This window comes from Panthera tigris, chromosome D1 (assembly GCF_018350195.1).
Source record: "Panthera tigris isolate Pti1 chromosome D1, P.tigris_Pti1_mat1.1, whole genome shotgun sequence".
Taxonomy (NCBI): domain Eukaryota; kingdom Metazoa; phylum Chordata; class Mammalia; order Carnivora; family Felidae; genus Panthera; species Panthera tigris.
Genome location: NC_056669.1, coordinates 101,922,939 through 101,937,805, shown reverse-complemented (window position 1 = coordinate 101,937,805; position 14,867 = coordinate 101,922,939). Strand labels below are relative to the sequence as shown.

The following is a 14,867-nucleotide window of genomic DNA, read 5'->3' as shown; positions in this document are numbered from 1 at the left end:
TCCAGGGAAGAGGCAGGGGAGGACAGAGCTAGAAGGGTAAGAAAAGGAGAAAGAAGGGCAGGGGAGAAGCCAGCTTCAAAGCTTCCTGCCAGTTTCAGACTAACTGATTCATGTACATTCCTACTAGCTCCTGCTAGAGGTTCTTCTCCTCCCCAGAAGACATCTTTCTGATCCTTCTCACCCAAAAAGTCTTCCTTGACACATTCTCCTCTTTCTACAGCCTCTTGCAAATGGCCAGGCCAAGTCAGCAGACATTTCACAGGATGGGAGAGGAAGATTAAGGACAGCCTTAGTAAAGGGCAGTGGCAGCAGCTGAGGGTTGGCATGAGGCTTGGAGAAGAGATGGAGTCTGTAGGTCCACAGTGGTCCCTGGCCTGGAGATGAGATCAAGGTTTCTTAATCTCAGTTCTAGGAGACCTTCACTTACTCAAGGGCCCTTGCCAGGTGGAATGTGCCAATGTTGCCAGCCTTCTTTGATTCAAAAATAGTCATCAGGAATACGGGAAGAGCTCACACTTCCGATTCTCCAAAAAAATAAAAGTCCCTTCCCCACCAAGAAAAAAAAAATCTTGATTAAGAATCATCAGTTTATCAGAGTGCTAGACACTGCATAGACAGCATGTAACTTCCAATTCTTCCCACAGCTTCCAGTGAGGATTCCCACTCTCTCCCTCCCTCCACACAAGGCCAAGAGTTCCAGGGAGAACTGGCAAAAAGAGCTAATTTGCAGCAGTTTCTCAAGATATGCATATAACTGAGTCAGGCTTCTTGGGAGCAACTGGAGGGGATCTGGACGGGGGAGGAGGGACAATTAAGCTTCACTGGAAGAAGGTAGGAGTTGGTAGGAAGAAGGTGGCCACTTAGGGCTATAAGGGCAGGAGGCAGCCTGGCAGTTGGCACAACAGTCCAGCGAAGAAAGGGAAAAATCATCAGTCCATTTCGCCACCAAAAAATAAAAGTACATATATTATAAGCCCAGATGTAGCGCAGACAGTGGTGCTAAATCTTCTGCTGTAGGGAAAAAAGAGAAAGAAATGTCAATAGGGTTGGGAATGAGGAGAACCAAAAGACAGTTGAGCAAATCCGGAGGGAGGAAAGCAGCACGGAATGGAGAATCAGATCACTGGAGGCACGTCCCAGCCTCTTAAGAGGCAATCATCACAGAAGCAGCACCCCCAAGCGCCAAGCGGCTGAGACTAGGGTCTCTGGCCCGAGTGGATCAGCTTGATTGGCAAACTGCTGGCACATAGGGACCTCCTTCCTCAAGGACGATCTTGGGGGTGGCTGGAGGACATACCATGGAGGGGTTAGACACTTGGTCCCCCTCATCATCCAACTCTTCCTCCAGAGATTCCTGCCCCTCGTCCTGCTGTGAACACATGCAATTTGTTAGTATGAGAGTAAGGAAATAGAAACCTCGTGAGTATGTGCCAAACCTAAGGAAAATCCCGAAACTGGTCAACTCAAACAAAACAAGATAATAGTAAGAAAAGGGCAAGATATTCAAGAAAGGGCAGGGACAGGAAGAGAGTAATGTATGAGAATAGATCTATTGGCATTAGTCACATCAGCAATACATTTATGGTCTTCCTTCTCCTAACCTGACCGTTGCAGAATTATGACCCAAGAAATCTCAACAGGAGTCAAAACTCCTACTTTTCCTGAAAATCCCTATCAGAAAAGGATACTGTCTTTCACTAGGTACTTTCTTCCCATTTCACAAAACATGAAGGTTTCAAAACAGAACTAGCCTTAGAAGGACAAGAGTATATAAAAGAGAATTTACCATCAGGGGTGTTCCCTTCAATGGCTCCATTTCACCTAGATCCCCGGATCGATCCAGTGTTCTGTTGTGGTCCCCTCTCTCATTCAGTGTGGAATAGTTGTTATCTAATGAAAAAAGTACAAGAAATACGATATTCCTTCTGGTGTACCATACATATTAAACAGGTAAGTGTGAATTAGGCACCCCTGTTGGGAAGTAAACTTTGTCAAATGCTCCAGAAAGTCATTAAGTTCTAGTCCTTGACTTAAGGTCCCTGACTTAAAAATAATTTGAATCTAGTTGGGAAGACAAATGAAACACACAGAGTATGACATATGATAATAAAGCAAAACAGAAGAGATCTGTCTATAAATGGTATTGGAATTAAGAAGAGAGCGTAGGGGTGCTGCAACAGTCAGGAAGCACCTAACAAAGGAGACAGGACTTGGTTAAGCCTCCGGGGATAAAGAAAATTTAGCAAAGCAAAGGGGAAGAAGGGCATTCCAGGAGGAAGTATGCTCTGAGAAAAATTTAAAAAGTAGAGTAAAGAGACAAAATAGCAAATTAGACCAGGTGGGCTGAAACAGAGTACATGGAAAGAAGATGGAGAGGGAACCTGGGGTCAGCCTGTGAAACTCGGTAACAGTTTAAGGACCCAAACATTATTCTGCAGTAAGTGGGGGTGGGGATAAGGGTGAATGAAGATTTGGGGGTTTTTTTGAACCTTTGAATATGTGGGAATGTGGAAGAAAGTAGATATATCAAGTTTCACTAAATCTCCTCACATCCTTCCAAATAGAAATGTCCAGCCAATGAATGCTCTCCCAGGATGATGAAGGTGCTAGAAAAGAAACTGCAGAGCCAGACAGTTCTCATCCCAATGAAATATAACTCCGTGTCCTTAGGCAGGAATTAATCACCTACCTAATGATTTTGTGTTTGATCCCATACTGCTCATCTGAATTTCTTCCCGATCAGGTTTCTTATCTATACGGAGTCAGAAAGTTATCCAGGTCAAAAACCAACTCTTCAAAATCTATACTCATCATAAAAATTGCTCTCTGGTTGGTCCTCCCTCCCTCCCTCCCATCAAATTTTTACTGAGCACCCACTATGTGCCAGGCACTAGACAAAGCCCTCATGGGACTTAAGAGATCCCTTTCCAATGGAACCCTAACGTTCACCCTTAACAACCATTCACTCTTAACAAGTACTTGTTAAATTATTTGGTCTCCAGACCCCTTTACACAGTCTTAAAAATTATGAAGATCCAAAAAGTATTCACTGGTGTCAGTTATATATATATATATTACTATTTTCCTGTACTGAGAAATTTTAAGTATTTCACTTAAAAGAAAAAATAGGGTGGCATCTGGGTGGCTCAGGTGGTTCAGCACCTGACTCTTGATTTCAGCTCAGGTCATGATCTCACTGTTCGAGCCCCATGTTGGGTTCTGCACTGACAGTGTAGAGCCTGCTTGGGGTTTTCTCTCTCCCTCTCTCTCTGCCCCTACCCCACTTGGTCTGCCTCTCTCAAAAATAAATAAATAATTAATTAAATATATATATTTTTTAACAGTAAAAATAGGGGTGCCTGGGTGGCTCAGTCGGTTAAGCTTCTAAGTCCTGATTTCAACCCAGGTCATGATTCATGAGATCAAGCCCCACCTCAGGCTCTATGCTGACAGTGCGGAGCCTGCTTGGGATTCTCCCTCTCCCTCTGCCTCTCCCCTGTGCTCGCTCTCTCTCTCTCTCTCAAAATAAACATTTAAGTTAAAAAAAAACTTATTCCATGTTAACATTTTAATGTTTTTTAAAAGCAGGTTTGTGGGTTTTTGTTTTTGGTTTTTTGTTGTTTTTTTTTTTTTTTTTTTACATTTTTGCACATGTCTTTAAAGTTTGGCTTAATAGAAGACAGCTGGATTTTCCTATCTACTTCTGTGTTCAATCTGTCATGATGTTATTTTAGTTGAAGTATATGAAGAAAATCCAGCCTCCCACAGACAAAAAGTTGGAAAAAGAATTTTCAACAATTTTTTCAGATAATTGTGTACAGTCTTTGATAGTACACTAATACACAACAAGTAGAATTTCTCTAAAGAGCAAGTAGAGTTTCTCTAAAGTTGGCAGTAATGTAGAATCTGAATCCAAATGAATGACCTCTTCTTCATACTTTGTTAAATTAAAATGCATTGGTCTGTCTTGCACTTTGAATGGGTCAGTTACCCATTCATGATTCTGAAACACCACACACTAGTCATTTGGAAAATACTGGTTCATAGAGTAATGCAGATCTTCTACATGTTAACACATTTCATTATACAACATCAAAAAAAAAAAATCGCATTCATTACTATCACCACTGGTTTGATTAAAATGTCAAACCATTTTGACATTTGGGGTGCCCATGCGATTCAGTTGATTAAAGTTGATTAAGCATCCGACTCTTGATTTTTGCTCAGGTCATGATCTCAGTTTCATGAGTTCAAGCCCCATGTCGGGCTCTGTGTTGGCAGTATAGAGCCTGATTGGGATTCTCTCTCTCCCTCTCTCTCTGCGTGTCCCCACCCCATAAATAAAATAAACCATAAATAAATAAATAAATAGATAGATAGATAGATAGATAGATAGATAGATAGATAGATAGCCTGATTGGGATTCTCTCTCTCCCTCTCTCTCTCTCTGCACGTCCCCACCCCATAAATAAAATAAGCCATAAATAAATAAATAAATAGTCTTTTAAGTATGGGTGTGTTATCAGGCTCATAATGGCAGGTACAAGTTTCTCACTTGAAAATTCAGGCAACAAGTACTGTCAGTTATTTTTCCTGAAAGTGACAAGCTCATTGCATTCATTTTTGAGAAAATGTCTAGCAAATACTCAAGTCTAAAACCACAGCTTGCCATTTTTTCCCAAGTAAAAATGGCATTCCGTAAAAAGAGTGGCTGGTCCACTCAGAAACTCCAACTAGAGCACCTGTGCTTTCCCCCAGGTCCACTACCACACTCTGGATGCAGCACAGGGCTCGCCAAGTACTTCCTATTTCATCAGCACGGGAGATTTCAAAAAGACGTGTGCTCAAGGTCACAAACAATAAAATTAGTAATTCTTACAGCTCCATCAAGTACATTAACAAGTGAAACTGGCTCTTTTTTACATTGTGAGCGCATGGCCACGAAGCCTAGGACGGCCAGTGGTGTGGGGTTGGTGCCAGAGCTGCTGCTGCAAACACTCCCACTGCTTCTGCATAATCAGCACAGATGTCAACAGACATGGGGATCCTCACACCACATCACAAGAACCCCGATGTTGGAACACCTGGGTGGTTCAGTCAGTTAAGCGTCCGACTTTGGCTCAGGTCGTGATCTCAGAGTTTGTGAGTTCGAGCCCCGTGTCGGGCTCTGTGCTGACAGCTCAGAGCCTGGAGCCTGCTTTGGATTCTGTCTCCCTCTCTCTCTGCCCCTCTCCTGCTCACACTCTGTCTCTCTCAAAATAAAAACCTTAAAAAAAAAAAGAGAGAGAGAACCCTGATGGAGGCAAAAGCCAAGTGTCAGCAAGATAATAAGGGTTACAGCACACACTTTCATGAAAAAGAAAATGTTTCATAAAATATGCTAATTCATCTTTGGGGCGCAAAATTTATTTGCTCACACGGCAAAAGTGTTTAAAAGATAAAACCACAAATAGCAGCAGTGATCTCTGGGTAACAGAAATAAGTGATTTTTGTTGTTATTTTTCTAGTTACCTGAATTTTCTAATTTTTCAACAGTCCACATATTACATGGTATTATGTGGAAATTTAAAAACCAAAAAATAATCATTATGCAATATATACATACATCAAAGCACTATGTTGTACACCTTAAATTTACACAATGATATATGTCAATTATCTCTCAAACAGAGAAAACAGTTGTAAGTCCGCAAGCAAAGACAGGATCACTTCCAGGCTACTGCCTGTTTTCTCTTCTAATGCTCAGGCCTACCAGCCTCTGTGGTACAATCCTGAGGTAAAGTATTATTACCGTCTACCAAAAGACTAGCTCATGCAGTAACAAATACATATTCTATTCCACGGGAAGTAAGCCCACTGAAGAATAGCCGTGGTGGAGTAAAAGCAGAGGGGTACGCCCCCCAGACACTGTACCTGATTTTGGGTTCCGGTCAATGAGAGGGAGAGTGCTGTCATCATATGAATGACTGCTCTGGCTTCGAGAAGCATTGTTTAGATTTACCTGGAAGCAAACATAAAATGCAACAATGTCACAGAATACTGAACTCACCCATATTTTATTTCCCAATGGGCACAGATCTTTAGGTTCCTATTCCCAAATATAGCTCTTCCCAAAAGGTACCTCATATGGGTTAAATATCTACATAGTGAAACAAATGAGGGTTTTGTGGCTTCTATTTATGTTCCTGAACAGGAGATTACAGAGGTACCAAACACTCGCACTATCAGAAGGTGACCTAGTTTCCAGTAAATTCCTTCAAGGGGCTATGGCACATCTGGGGAAAAGTCAAACAGGCCATCTTCCCTCGTCCCCACCAATGTGGACAGCATGCTGTGGCACCGAGGAGAACCACAGCTGTTCTGGCACCAAATGAAGCATAGCATCGTTCTTTTTGGGGAAGGAGTAAACTGAATGATCTCCTTACTCAGAAAGACTTGGGATAAAGCAGGACTTAAGGCAATAGTGAGGAGGAAGGAACCAAAGACAAAAGTGTTACGTGAAACCAAGGGAAAAAAGGGTCAAGTCTCAGGCCCAAGAGTTACTCTACCTGAAAGTCTGATTTCTTCCATCCTTCTTTTTCCAGTGGCTTCCGCAGCTCCTTATATCCCCAGATTGTCTGTAATACAAGTGCTGCTGCTCGGACTTCTTTTTCTGAACGGTTCCTTTTGAGGAAAGTAATACGATATGGAATTTGGGTGTTAAGACCAAGGAGGAAGCTGAGAGCCTGTACTCTCCAATATAATGTAACATAAGAAGAAATGCCAAAATGGGCAAGATCAAGTATTCACCAAGTATTGTACTGTGTCCCAAACAGTGACACAAAAAAATGTTTGATGCAACAGGTCTGTTATCAATTTATAGCTCAACATTAAGACAAAACATTAAGACAGCATTATCTCTTCACACTTTATATGTAAATAAGAAAGCAAACATGGAACGCTCCTTCCTAGTAACTCCCCTCTCACACACAAACTCTTCCAGTTGTCATTTTCAGTGTTAAACTCACCCTGATTTGTTGATCAACACCAGCTTCTCAATACCCTGTGTCTCTCGAAGCTTTTTGGCAGCCTCCAAGTTCTCAGCAATAACCTCATTGATGGTGTTCAAAAGAGAGACCACAGTGTCCTCAGAGAAATTCTGGGAAGAGCTCTGCTGCCCTCCTGGCAGGTTCTTTACCAAGTTCGGAATAGCATGTTTACCTACAGCGTTAAGACAGAAGGACTGTGTGCAGGGAGAACAAAGCAAGTCCAGTATATGGAGCCTAACACTGTACTTACTTGCATCAATCATATTAAGTGCAATTCACTGTCCACATGAATCAACTTCATTTTGCTATGGGGTTATCGTATCAGAAGAGCCATGAACATATGGTCCTTCTTACTCCTTTATTTATTCTCCCCTTTAGTCACATTGAAACTATGTGAATACTTTATATCAAATATGTTACAACGCCCACTAACAAAGCAAGTGCTTAATGAAGAATAGCTGTTTTTATTCTAGTTTTGAAGAGTTACCAGTTCTTGTCTTTCTAAGAACCATTAAACTAGAACCCTCAGAACCACAAACTATGGAGGACTAGCCAGGATCCCTCCTCTCAGTCACTGCAATAATAACTATTTAGCATCTGCCAGACTAAAGGCTTGGTACTGATACTGAGATTAACCGTGTGCATCCAACTCCTTACCAATCAGTTCTTTGTTGCGAGCATCTACCGCCAGATTTCTCAGCGCTCCGGACGCAGCTTTCACTACACGCTCGTGTTCACTGGTCAGGAGGTCAGCAATGGCAGAAAGAGCCTTCTCTTGACGCAGAGCAGAGCGGATGTATCGACCGTACTGGAAGTAACACACAAGAAGAGGTGGAACAGATTACAAACGGTGGCAAACTAGTTAGGTAAGTTCTCCCATCTCTAAGTCTATTCTCTGAAAGGTACTCACCGTCCAGCGCCCAGCACACAAGTTCTGGATAGCTCCAGCTGAGGCTTCTAGGATGGCAGGAGTCTTGCTCTCCTTGAGGAGTGAGATGTATATCCGAACCACCTCTGGCTGAAATAAAAGCTCATAGCCTGCACAAGAAAGGGCAGGAAAGCAGGGGATGCTAGTCATGACCTAAACACCAGGCTCTGGCTGGTTGAAGTTCAGCCTCAGTACTCTGGATTGATGGATTTATGCTCCTATACCATTAGACCCCCTATACTCTCCCACTCACCCAAGAGCAAACTCAGAGGCTTGATTCCATGCCTTCTTAAGAATAATTCATCCATGGGAAGAGCAGAACAGACCTCAACTCATATGCAACTCCTTTCTCTCTTTCCTCTTTGTCTCTTCTCTTCCACAGTCTACTTTGGCCTTGGCACTCAGGGCATTCAGGTGCCCACTGACACCGCTCAGGGTTAAAGATTCCTCATCTCAAGTGAATTATTTCTAACTTAACTGAATCATTCTGTCTACCTTTACTATGACTAAGTACAAAGCCTATCCTAGATTTAACAACATCTAAAATTTTTACATCCATGAAGAACTGTGAATTTTAAACTCACTGTACTGGTAAACATAAACACCCAAACTGTGAGAAAGAGGCTTCTTAGAACAATTACAGTCCTAAGGACAGTAGTGGTTACTTAGAGCACCTCCGTTTCTGGCCTAGATGGGTTCAGGACCCTACCCATCCTCCAATAATCTGAAAAGTTGCCACAACAAGCCATCTTTCCTAAGTTACTGCTACAATACCAGTTTCCCAGTGCTCCACCATCATTCCATGCCCAGAGTAGGAGGACAGAAAACAGTGATCATACTGCAGAGTCTACTGTTAGGCTACCAAACACTTGTCTGTGAAATATATATATATGAGACCGAGATCCCTGGAGACTAAAAAGAAAAAGATAACTTACCCCGGGCAGGACTAGTTCTTTTAGGGAAATCCACTGTATCGTTTGCTGGATCCTCTGTGGGTTTTTTCCCTTTGGAAATTAAAAAAAGGAGGGGAGGGGAAAAAGTTTAAGAAAGGAAAGAGTCCACATAGTGTACTTTTTATTCTTCAGTCAAAATCTTTGGATCAGAGATACATCAAGAGGGGGGAAAAAAACAAAAAACAAGGTCCCCCCCCCACAAGCTGTCCCAGCAGGGGGCTGTGCAGAAGCAAGGACAGAAAACAGGCAGCAGACAGGTAAGATAAGGATAAGCACCGTTGTTGCTGTTGTCCTGAGTTCTGATACCTGGGTCTGCTATCCAGAAATAGCATGCCATGAGCCATTAGCTCCAAAGAGCTGAACTTGTTTCAATGGTCCTCCTCAACTGAATTTTCCTACATGCATCCACAGGGAAGGGTTAGGAAATACTAGGGAAGCTAAAACCAAAGCATGCAAATTAGAAGTCCATAAGCGCCTTAAAAGATTCCACTCACCTCTGGAGAACCACTCATCTTCCAGTGCGTCACCCAAGGTGGAAAGCAGAGAGAAATGAAGGAAGAAAAATGCAGGAGAGAGATGTCAACAGGATCATGGGCAAATAAGCAGGGAAGCAAGGAGGAAAAGAAAAACACAGGAAACACAAAGGAGGAATGGGGGAGAAGGCCCCAGATTAGTTGAGTTCTCATCCTTCACTGCCCCCAAACTGATACCAATGACCACCACCACCACCATGATCACCGCCATGAATGGAGAACACGACACTGGGGAAGCGGCTGCAGAGCGAGGAGATATCCTTGACTAGGCAGACTCATGTACCGCTCAGCAAGTATTTTGTGCCTAAAGCTAAAAGAGTTCCTTCCCTTTCCCATCCTACATTAAAGAGCAAGGAACAAAGAACCAAAACTCACCTTTGCCCTTCTTGGCCCCAAAGCAACTGGCAGCATGTGGCCCAGTATTGTTGGCAACGTTGGGAGGTGCCTCTTGGTAACGCTCTGCCTGTGGGATCTCCCGGTGAACTTGGTATGACAAATTCCGAAGAAGGCAAACGCAGTTCTCCACAAGCTTGGGGACACAAGATAAAGGGCTCGGTGAGCGAGGAGAATGCCTATAGTGATTTCCCAGCAAGTACAGGTTTCCATGATCCAAGTATTAAAATACTGATCCCCAAAAGCATAGCCCAATCTGTCATCTCTCACAAAGCCTCTTAAGTGCACCAAGCCTCTCAAAATCCTTGCAGCCTCAGGCTACTGGAAGGTTTCTGCCACCATTTGGTGTGTGACACAAAACCGAGGGTCACCCTTTTTCCTACTTAGGAAAATATAGAACCTTGGAAATATAGCTAAACAGCTTTAAAATAGATTATACAGGTGAAGGAAATTCTAAAGAAAACCATGGTGAACATCTGCTTTAGGGAACAGGAGCTGGTACAGATACCTCAGGTCATCTGAAAGCCTGAGATGGTAGGTCTGCACTCCCGGTGCCTCATGGTTGCTGTGAATGGAATTCACTCAGCCGGCAACTTACCTTGCTGTCTGAATCCTTCTGCCCAATCTCAGCCTGCACAATGAAAATGAGGGCATCCACTAAACCATCACACTCCCGAAGTTTCCGGCGAGCCTCACTCCTCTCTGAGCTGACATTCCTGAGGGGAAAGGGAGAGGCTTCAAGATGACTCAAATCTAGAAATCCTCCCTTGATATCTTCAACATTTACAAGCCTCCTCTGTATCTTTTCTTTTCACTATAACAAATAGTGAGTACTTGTTATAAGCAAGGCACTGCGGTTAGAGAAAAGTTAAGACAATCCCTGCTTTCAGGACATTTATACTGTTAACAGTGCTTTAAGATAGAATAGATACTTCTTTCATGGAAGGACGAATGAAGAATGGGGCAGAGAACACAGGGGTATACTCCAAAGAGAGAAAGAAGATATCAAGAAAATTTTCATGAAATAAAGGCATTTTTGAGTTTAGCCTCAAAAGATAAATAAGGAGGGGCGCCTGGCTGGCTCAGCCGGTAGAGCGTGCGACTATTGATCCTGGGGTTTTAAGTTCAAGCCCCACAATGGGTGTGGAGATTACTTAAAAAAAAAAAAAAAAAAAAAAAATCTGTAGGAAAAAAAAGATAAAAGAGACAGGGGTGATGTGGACTGAAGGAAGAACAGTTCCTCCCCCTACCCTTCTAGTACATTTTGTATTCCTTTTGTTCACTCATTGCAGCCTTACTTGAAATACATATCATTGAGGACAGGGACACAGATACACACAAAAGCTCCAAGCTCAGGACTTGACAACTGCTTTACGTGTGGTAGATATTGAACAAACATTTACAAATTAAATGAACAAAGTCAAAGAGGCACAGAAGTGAGGATGTGCAGAGAACAAGTAAACCAGCGTAGCGAACGTATGTGGCATACAAAGGAGTAGTGACAAAGGTGGAAGACAGGCTGGAGTCAGAGTCATTCCTCCAGTCACAGGAATGGAGGCTGAGTGACAGGCTGAAGAATTTAAAAAGAAAAAAAAAAAAATGTTAGTCCTCAAAACTTCAATCTTCATACTCTTGAAGCCCTTACGTTACCTAAGACAGCCAGCTGTGTTGGTAAGCACCGACTCCCACTCGATATGGCGCGGTTTGCAATCTTCATTTGGTTCCCGCTCCCAACCAGAGTGTGGGATGATCACCTCATCTGTCAGGGCATGCAGTGCATGGTCCACAATCTCCATTTTGATTGAGTCATGGGATGAGAGATTCCACAGGGTTCCTGGCAGAGACAACTCATCAGATAACCTCTCCAACACCCAACACAGGATGTTTGAAGAAAGCCGAAGAGAATCCCCTACTCCATCATTTCTCAATCTTCCCCAATACTTTATAATCTGGTATAACCAGATACATTATACTAATATTCAAGCTTTTGTTTGTGACTCACGGTAAGAAATATACATTATGGCTCAACATACACATACATACATACATGTCATGAAATAAAATTTCATAAAGTAATACTTACTATAAGCAATGCTCTCTGGGCTATCTCTACCAGAGTTTCTCAACTTCAGCGCCACTGACCTTTTAGGCCAGATAATTCTTTGTTGTGGGAAGCTGACCTGTCCACTGTTAGATGTTTAGCATCTCTGGCTTTTACTCATTAGATGCCAGTAGCACTCCCCACAAGCCAAGTTGTCTGTCTCCAGACATTGCAAATGTCCCCTGATGGGCAAGATCAGTCCTAAGAACTAATAATCTACCCTATTTTTTGTTCTCTCTTTCTCTTGAAATACTGATTGGGATTCACAAAACTGTATTTAACATGCACTAATGAATCACGACCCACAACATGAAAAACAACTCTTCTAAAGCAAGGGCCACAAGCTCGATTGTCTACACACGCCAGGCAGGTATGTCAGAAGCAGATACTTAAAAGAAATTACAAGAGAGTAGAAAAACGGCAGACACCCAGCTTCAGTGTTTGGGAGACAACTTCCTACATGGCAGTAGTTGGCTAAAGGCAATAGAATACGTTCAGGATTATTGCAAACTGGAGCGCACACGTACCAATCAGCTCAGACCAACTGTCAGGGAGCAAAATAAACCCACTGTTACCAATCCTTGCACGTTTTTACCAGAAGCCAAGAATCTGGAATTTTAAGTGAAATCTTCTGAATTTTAAACATCAGCAACCAATTCTTTAAAATTTTGAAAACCCTGTGTGATCCAAACAAATCTGTGAGATGGATTTGACCCAAAGACCACCAGTTCACGACCTTGACTCAAAAATAAAAGGACTGGAAATCCTTCTAGCTCTCAACATCTCTAGGGGTAAGAGTAACCCCAACCGAGCAGTCCTCTTGTGCTTGTAACTCACCAGTAATGACTTCAGTGAGGTCCATATCACGAGCCTTTCGGAGCAATCGCACAAGGGCAGGAACACCATCACAGTTTTTTATGGCGATCTTGTTATCCTGGTCACGCCCAAAAGAGATATTCTTGAGAGCTCCACAGGCTCCAAGATGCACTTCCTTTTTGGGGTGGTCTAACAGCCCCACCAGTACTGGGATTCCCTTGAGCTTCCGAACGTCGGTCTTCACCTTGTCATTGCGATAGCACAAGTGTTGCAGGTACGCAGCTGCATTAGACTTGACAGCATCCAGGCGGAACCCTAACATGGCTATCACCTCTGGCAGCTCTGGCTGTCTCCAGTTGGGAGGTGGTGGCCCTCCCTTGCGCAGGCTATCCAAGCTTGCTAAACTTCCCCGTTCATGCTGGGCCAGAGGAGCCCAATAGTACTGGTCCGATGGCACCTCCTCACCAATCATGTCTTCATAGCTCCTGCAGTGTTGGAAAAACCAAGAGGAAAGACAAATACATCAAGTTGTTGAGTCTGGTTTCCCGGTGAGCTCCCATTACCCCTCACCTCCAAGGCAAGAGTAACTTCAGCTCCAGTACACTAGATCTTACCTCTCCTTTGCATAAATGATGCGGTGATCAATTTTTCTTAAGGAGAGAAGGTAACAATTTTAAAGGCATCTGCATTTAGATTAAAACTACCTTTCTTTCCTATCAAGTTTACTAGCTTGGAAGAGAGTAACAAATATTCAGAGACGTTAATCACAAAAAAAGAACCAAATCCTGACTGCTTAGCACTTAAATGATACCTGACAGCTAACCTCTCTGGATAGAGACTGAAATAAACACTCAGATGACAGGGTTAAACCAAAGAAGTCAGCAAACAATGTCTGAGAACAGTTCTTACAAGCCTTTAGCTAAACAGGAAATGAGGCATTTACACACAGGAAACAGCTGCTGGGATTAGACCCTTAAACACACTTCTTATTTAAGCCTCTCCTTATCTTATTTTGGAAATTATAAGAGAGGAGGCGATAAGAGTAAAAACAGTACATGCCTTCTTGGTACATCACATGAGGACTTCGCTTTGGTATGAGCCTGAACATTAATTTTCACAGTCCACCCCAACGTCATCTCTGCTATTCAACAAATATGTTTGAGATAGGATTTCTAGCCTCTAATTTCTAAATACCTCAGATTCTGTCAAAACAGAGGCTACAGAACACCACAGCATTTGGGATACCCAGTCACCAAGAAAAGTACAAAAACAAAGCAACTGAAGGTTTAGAGAAGTCTAACCAGAATTCTTCCTATTTCAGTACTACCAGCAACCACTAGAGGGTGAATCTGTCACACTATTATTTATTCATAACCACCAGGAAGGAAGAGACCCATTATCTGTGAGCTCATCTCACTCTTTGGCTCCCATAGGAGAGAGGAGAATCTATTGTGTGGAACTCTCCAAATGAGTCTGTTGTTTGTTCCACAAAACCCCTCCCACTGTCAGCCCAACCCTCAAGGTTAGCCAGGAACCAAGGGCCTGCCTCAAAGCTGTCAACATCAGCCACTCAACAGCAACTCAGATGGACGAAGCATTTAGTAAAAATCACTATTTTTTAATATCATTGAAACAAAATGAACAGGTTATAGAGCTGAGTTTTAAAAATAAGCTACTGAACAGTATTTTAAGTAAGATTCCAGTTTAGCAGAAGAAAAAAAGAAAGTCAGGGTATGTTTACCTGCATAGGAAAAAAGAACTCGCACCAAAGGAAAGGAAACACACCAAATGTTAACCATAGGTCTTTATCAATGGATGGTGTGCCTTTCTGGGTTTTCTAGTTTTTAGTGAGCATATTTTACTTTGATTATTATTTTAATATAACCAATCACAAAAACAATTGCTATAACCAAGATGTTGGTCACTCAGTTGTATTTCCTTCTTTTACAAGCAGTGGATCATGACATTCTTTCCCTTGTTTTACAAATAACAAAGCTGTACCCAGGAAGATTAAATGACTTGCTTGAGGCTATATAGCTAGTGGCAAAGGCACAACTAGAAGTCTTCTGGTTCAGTGCTTTTTCCACTAATCATTCTGCCTTACTGTTTCCGTTT

The 14,867-nt window shown here is 42.5% G+C and overlaps 1 protein-coding gene across 9 annotated transcripts in view; it reads right to left on the bottom strand.

Annotated features, from left to right (window-relative positions):
• Positions 1-330: 330 nt before the first annotated feature.
• Positions 331-14,867, bottom strand: part of CTNND1 (catenin delta 1) — a 51,092-nt gene continuing 36,555 nt past the window's right edge. For 4 of the 9 annotated variants that reach the window (XM_042957928.1, XM_042957927.1, XM_042957926.1 and 1 more), the window contains 14 exons: positions 12,774-13,237; positions 11,486-11,669; positions 10,434-10,551; positions 9,818-9,971; positions 9,404-9,421; positions 8,892-8,960; positions 7,939-8,066; positions 7,686-7,836; positions 7,008-7,200; positions 6,549-6,663; positions 5,914-6,001; positions 2,690-2,752; positions 1,787-1,890; positions 331-1,011 (listed from right to left, as the gene is read on the bottom strand). In XM_042957928.1, the coding sequence (XP_042813862.1) occupies positions 1,000-1,011; positions 1,787-1,890; positions 2,690-2,752; positions 5,914-6,001; positions 6,549-6,663; positions 7,008-7,200; positions 7,686-7,836; positions 7,939-8,066; positions 8,892-8,960; positions 9,404-9,421; positions 9,818-9,971; positions 10,434-10,551; positions 11,486-11,669; positions 12,774-13,237 (1,861 nt within the window). In that variant the 3' untranslated portion in view covers positions 331-999. The other 5 variants (XM_042957929.1, XM_042957934.1, XM_042957931.1 and 2 more) reach the window with 5 other exon arrangements.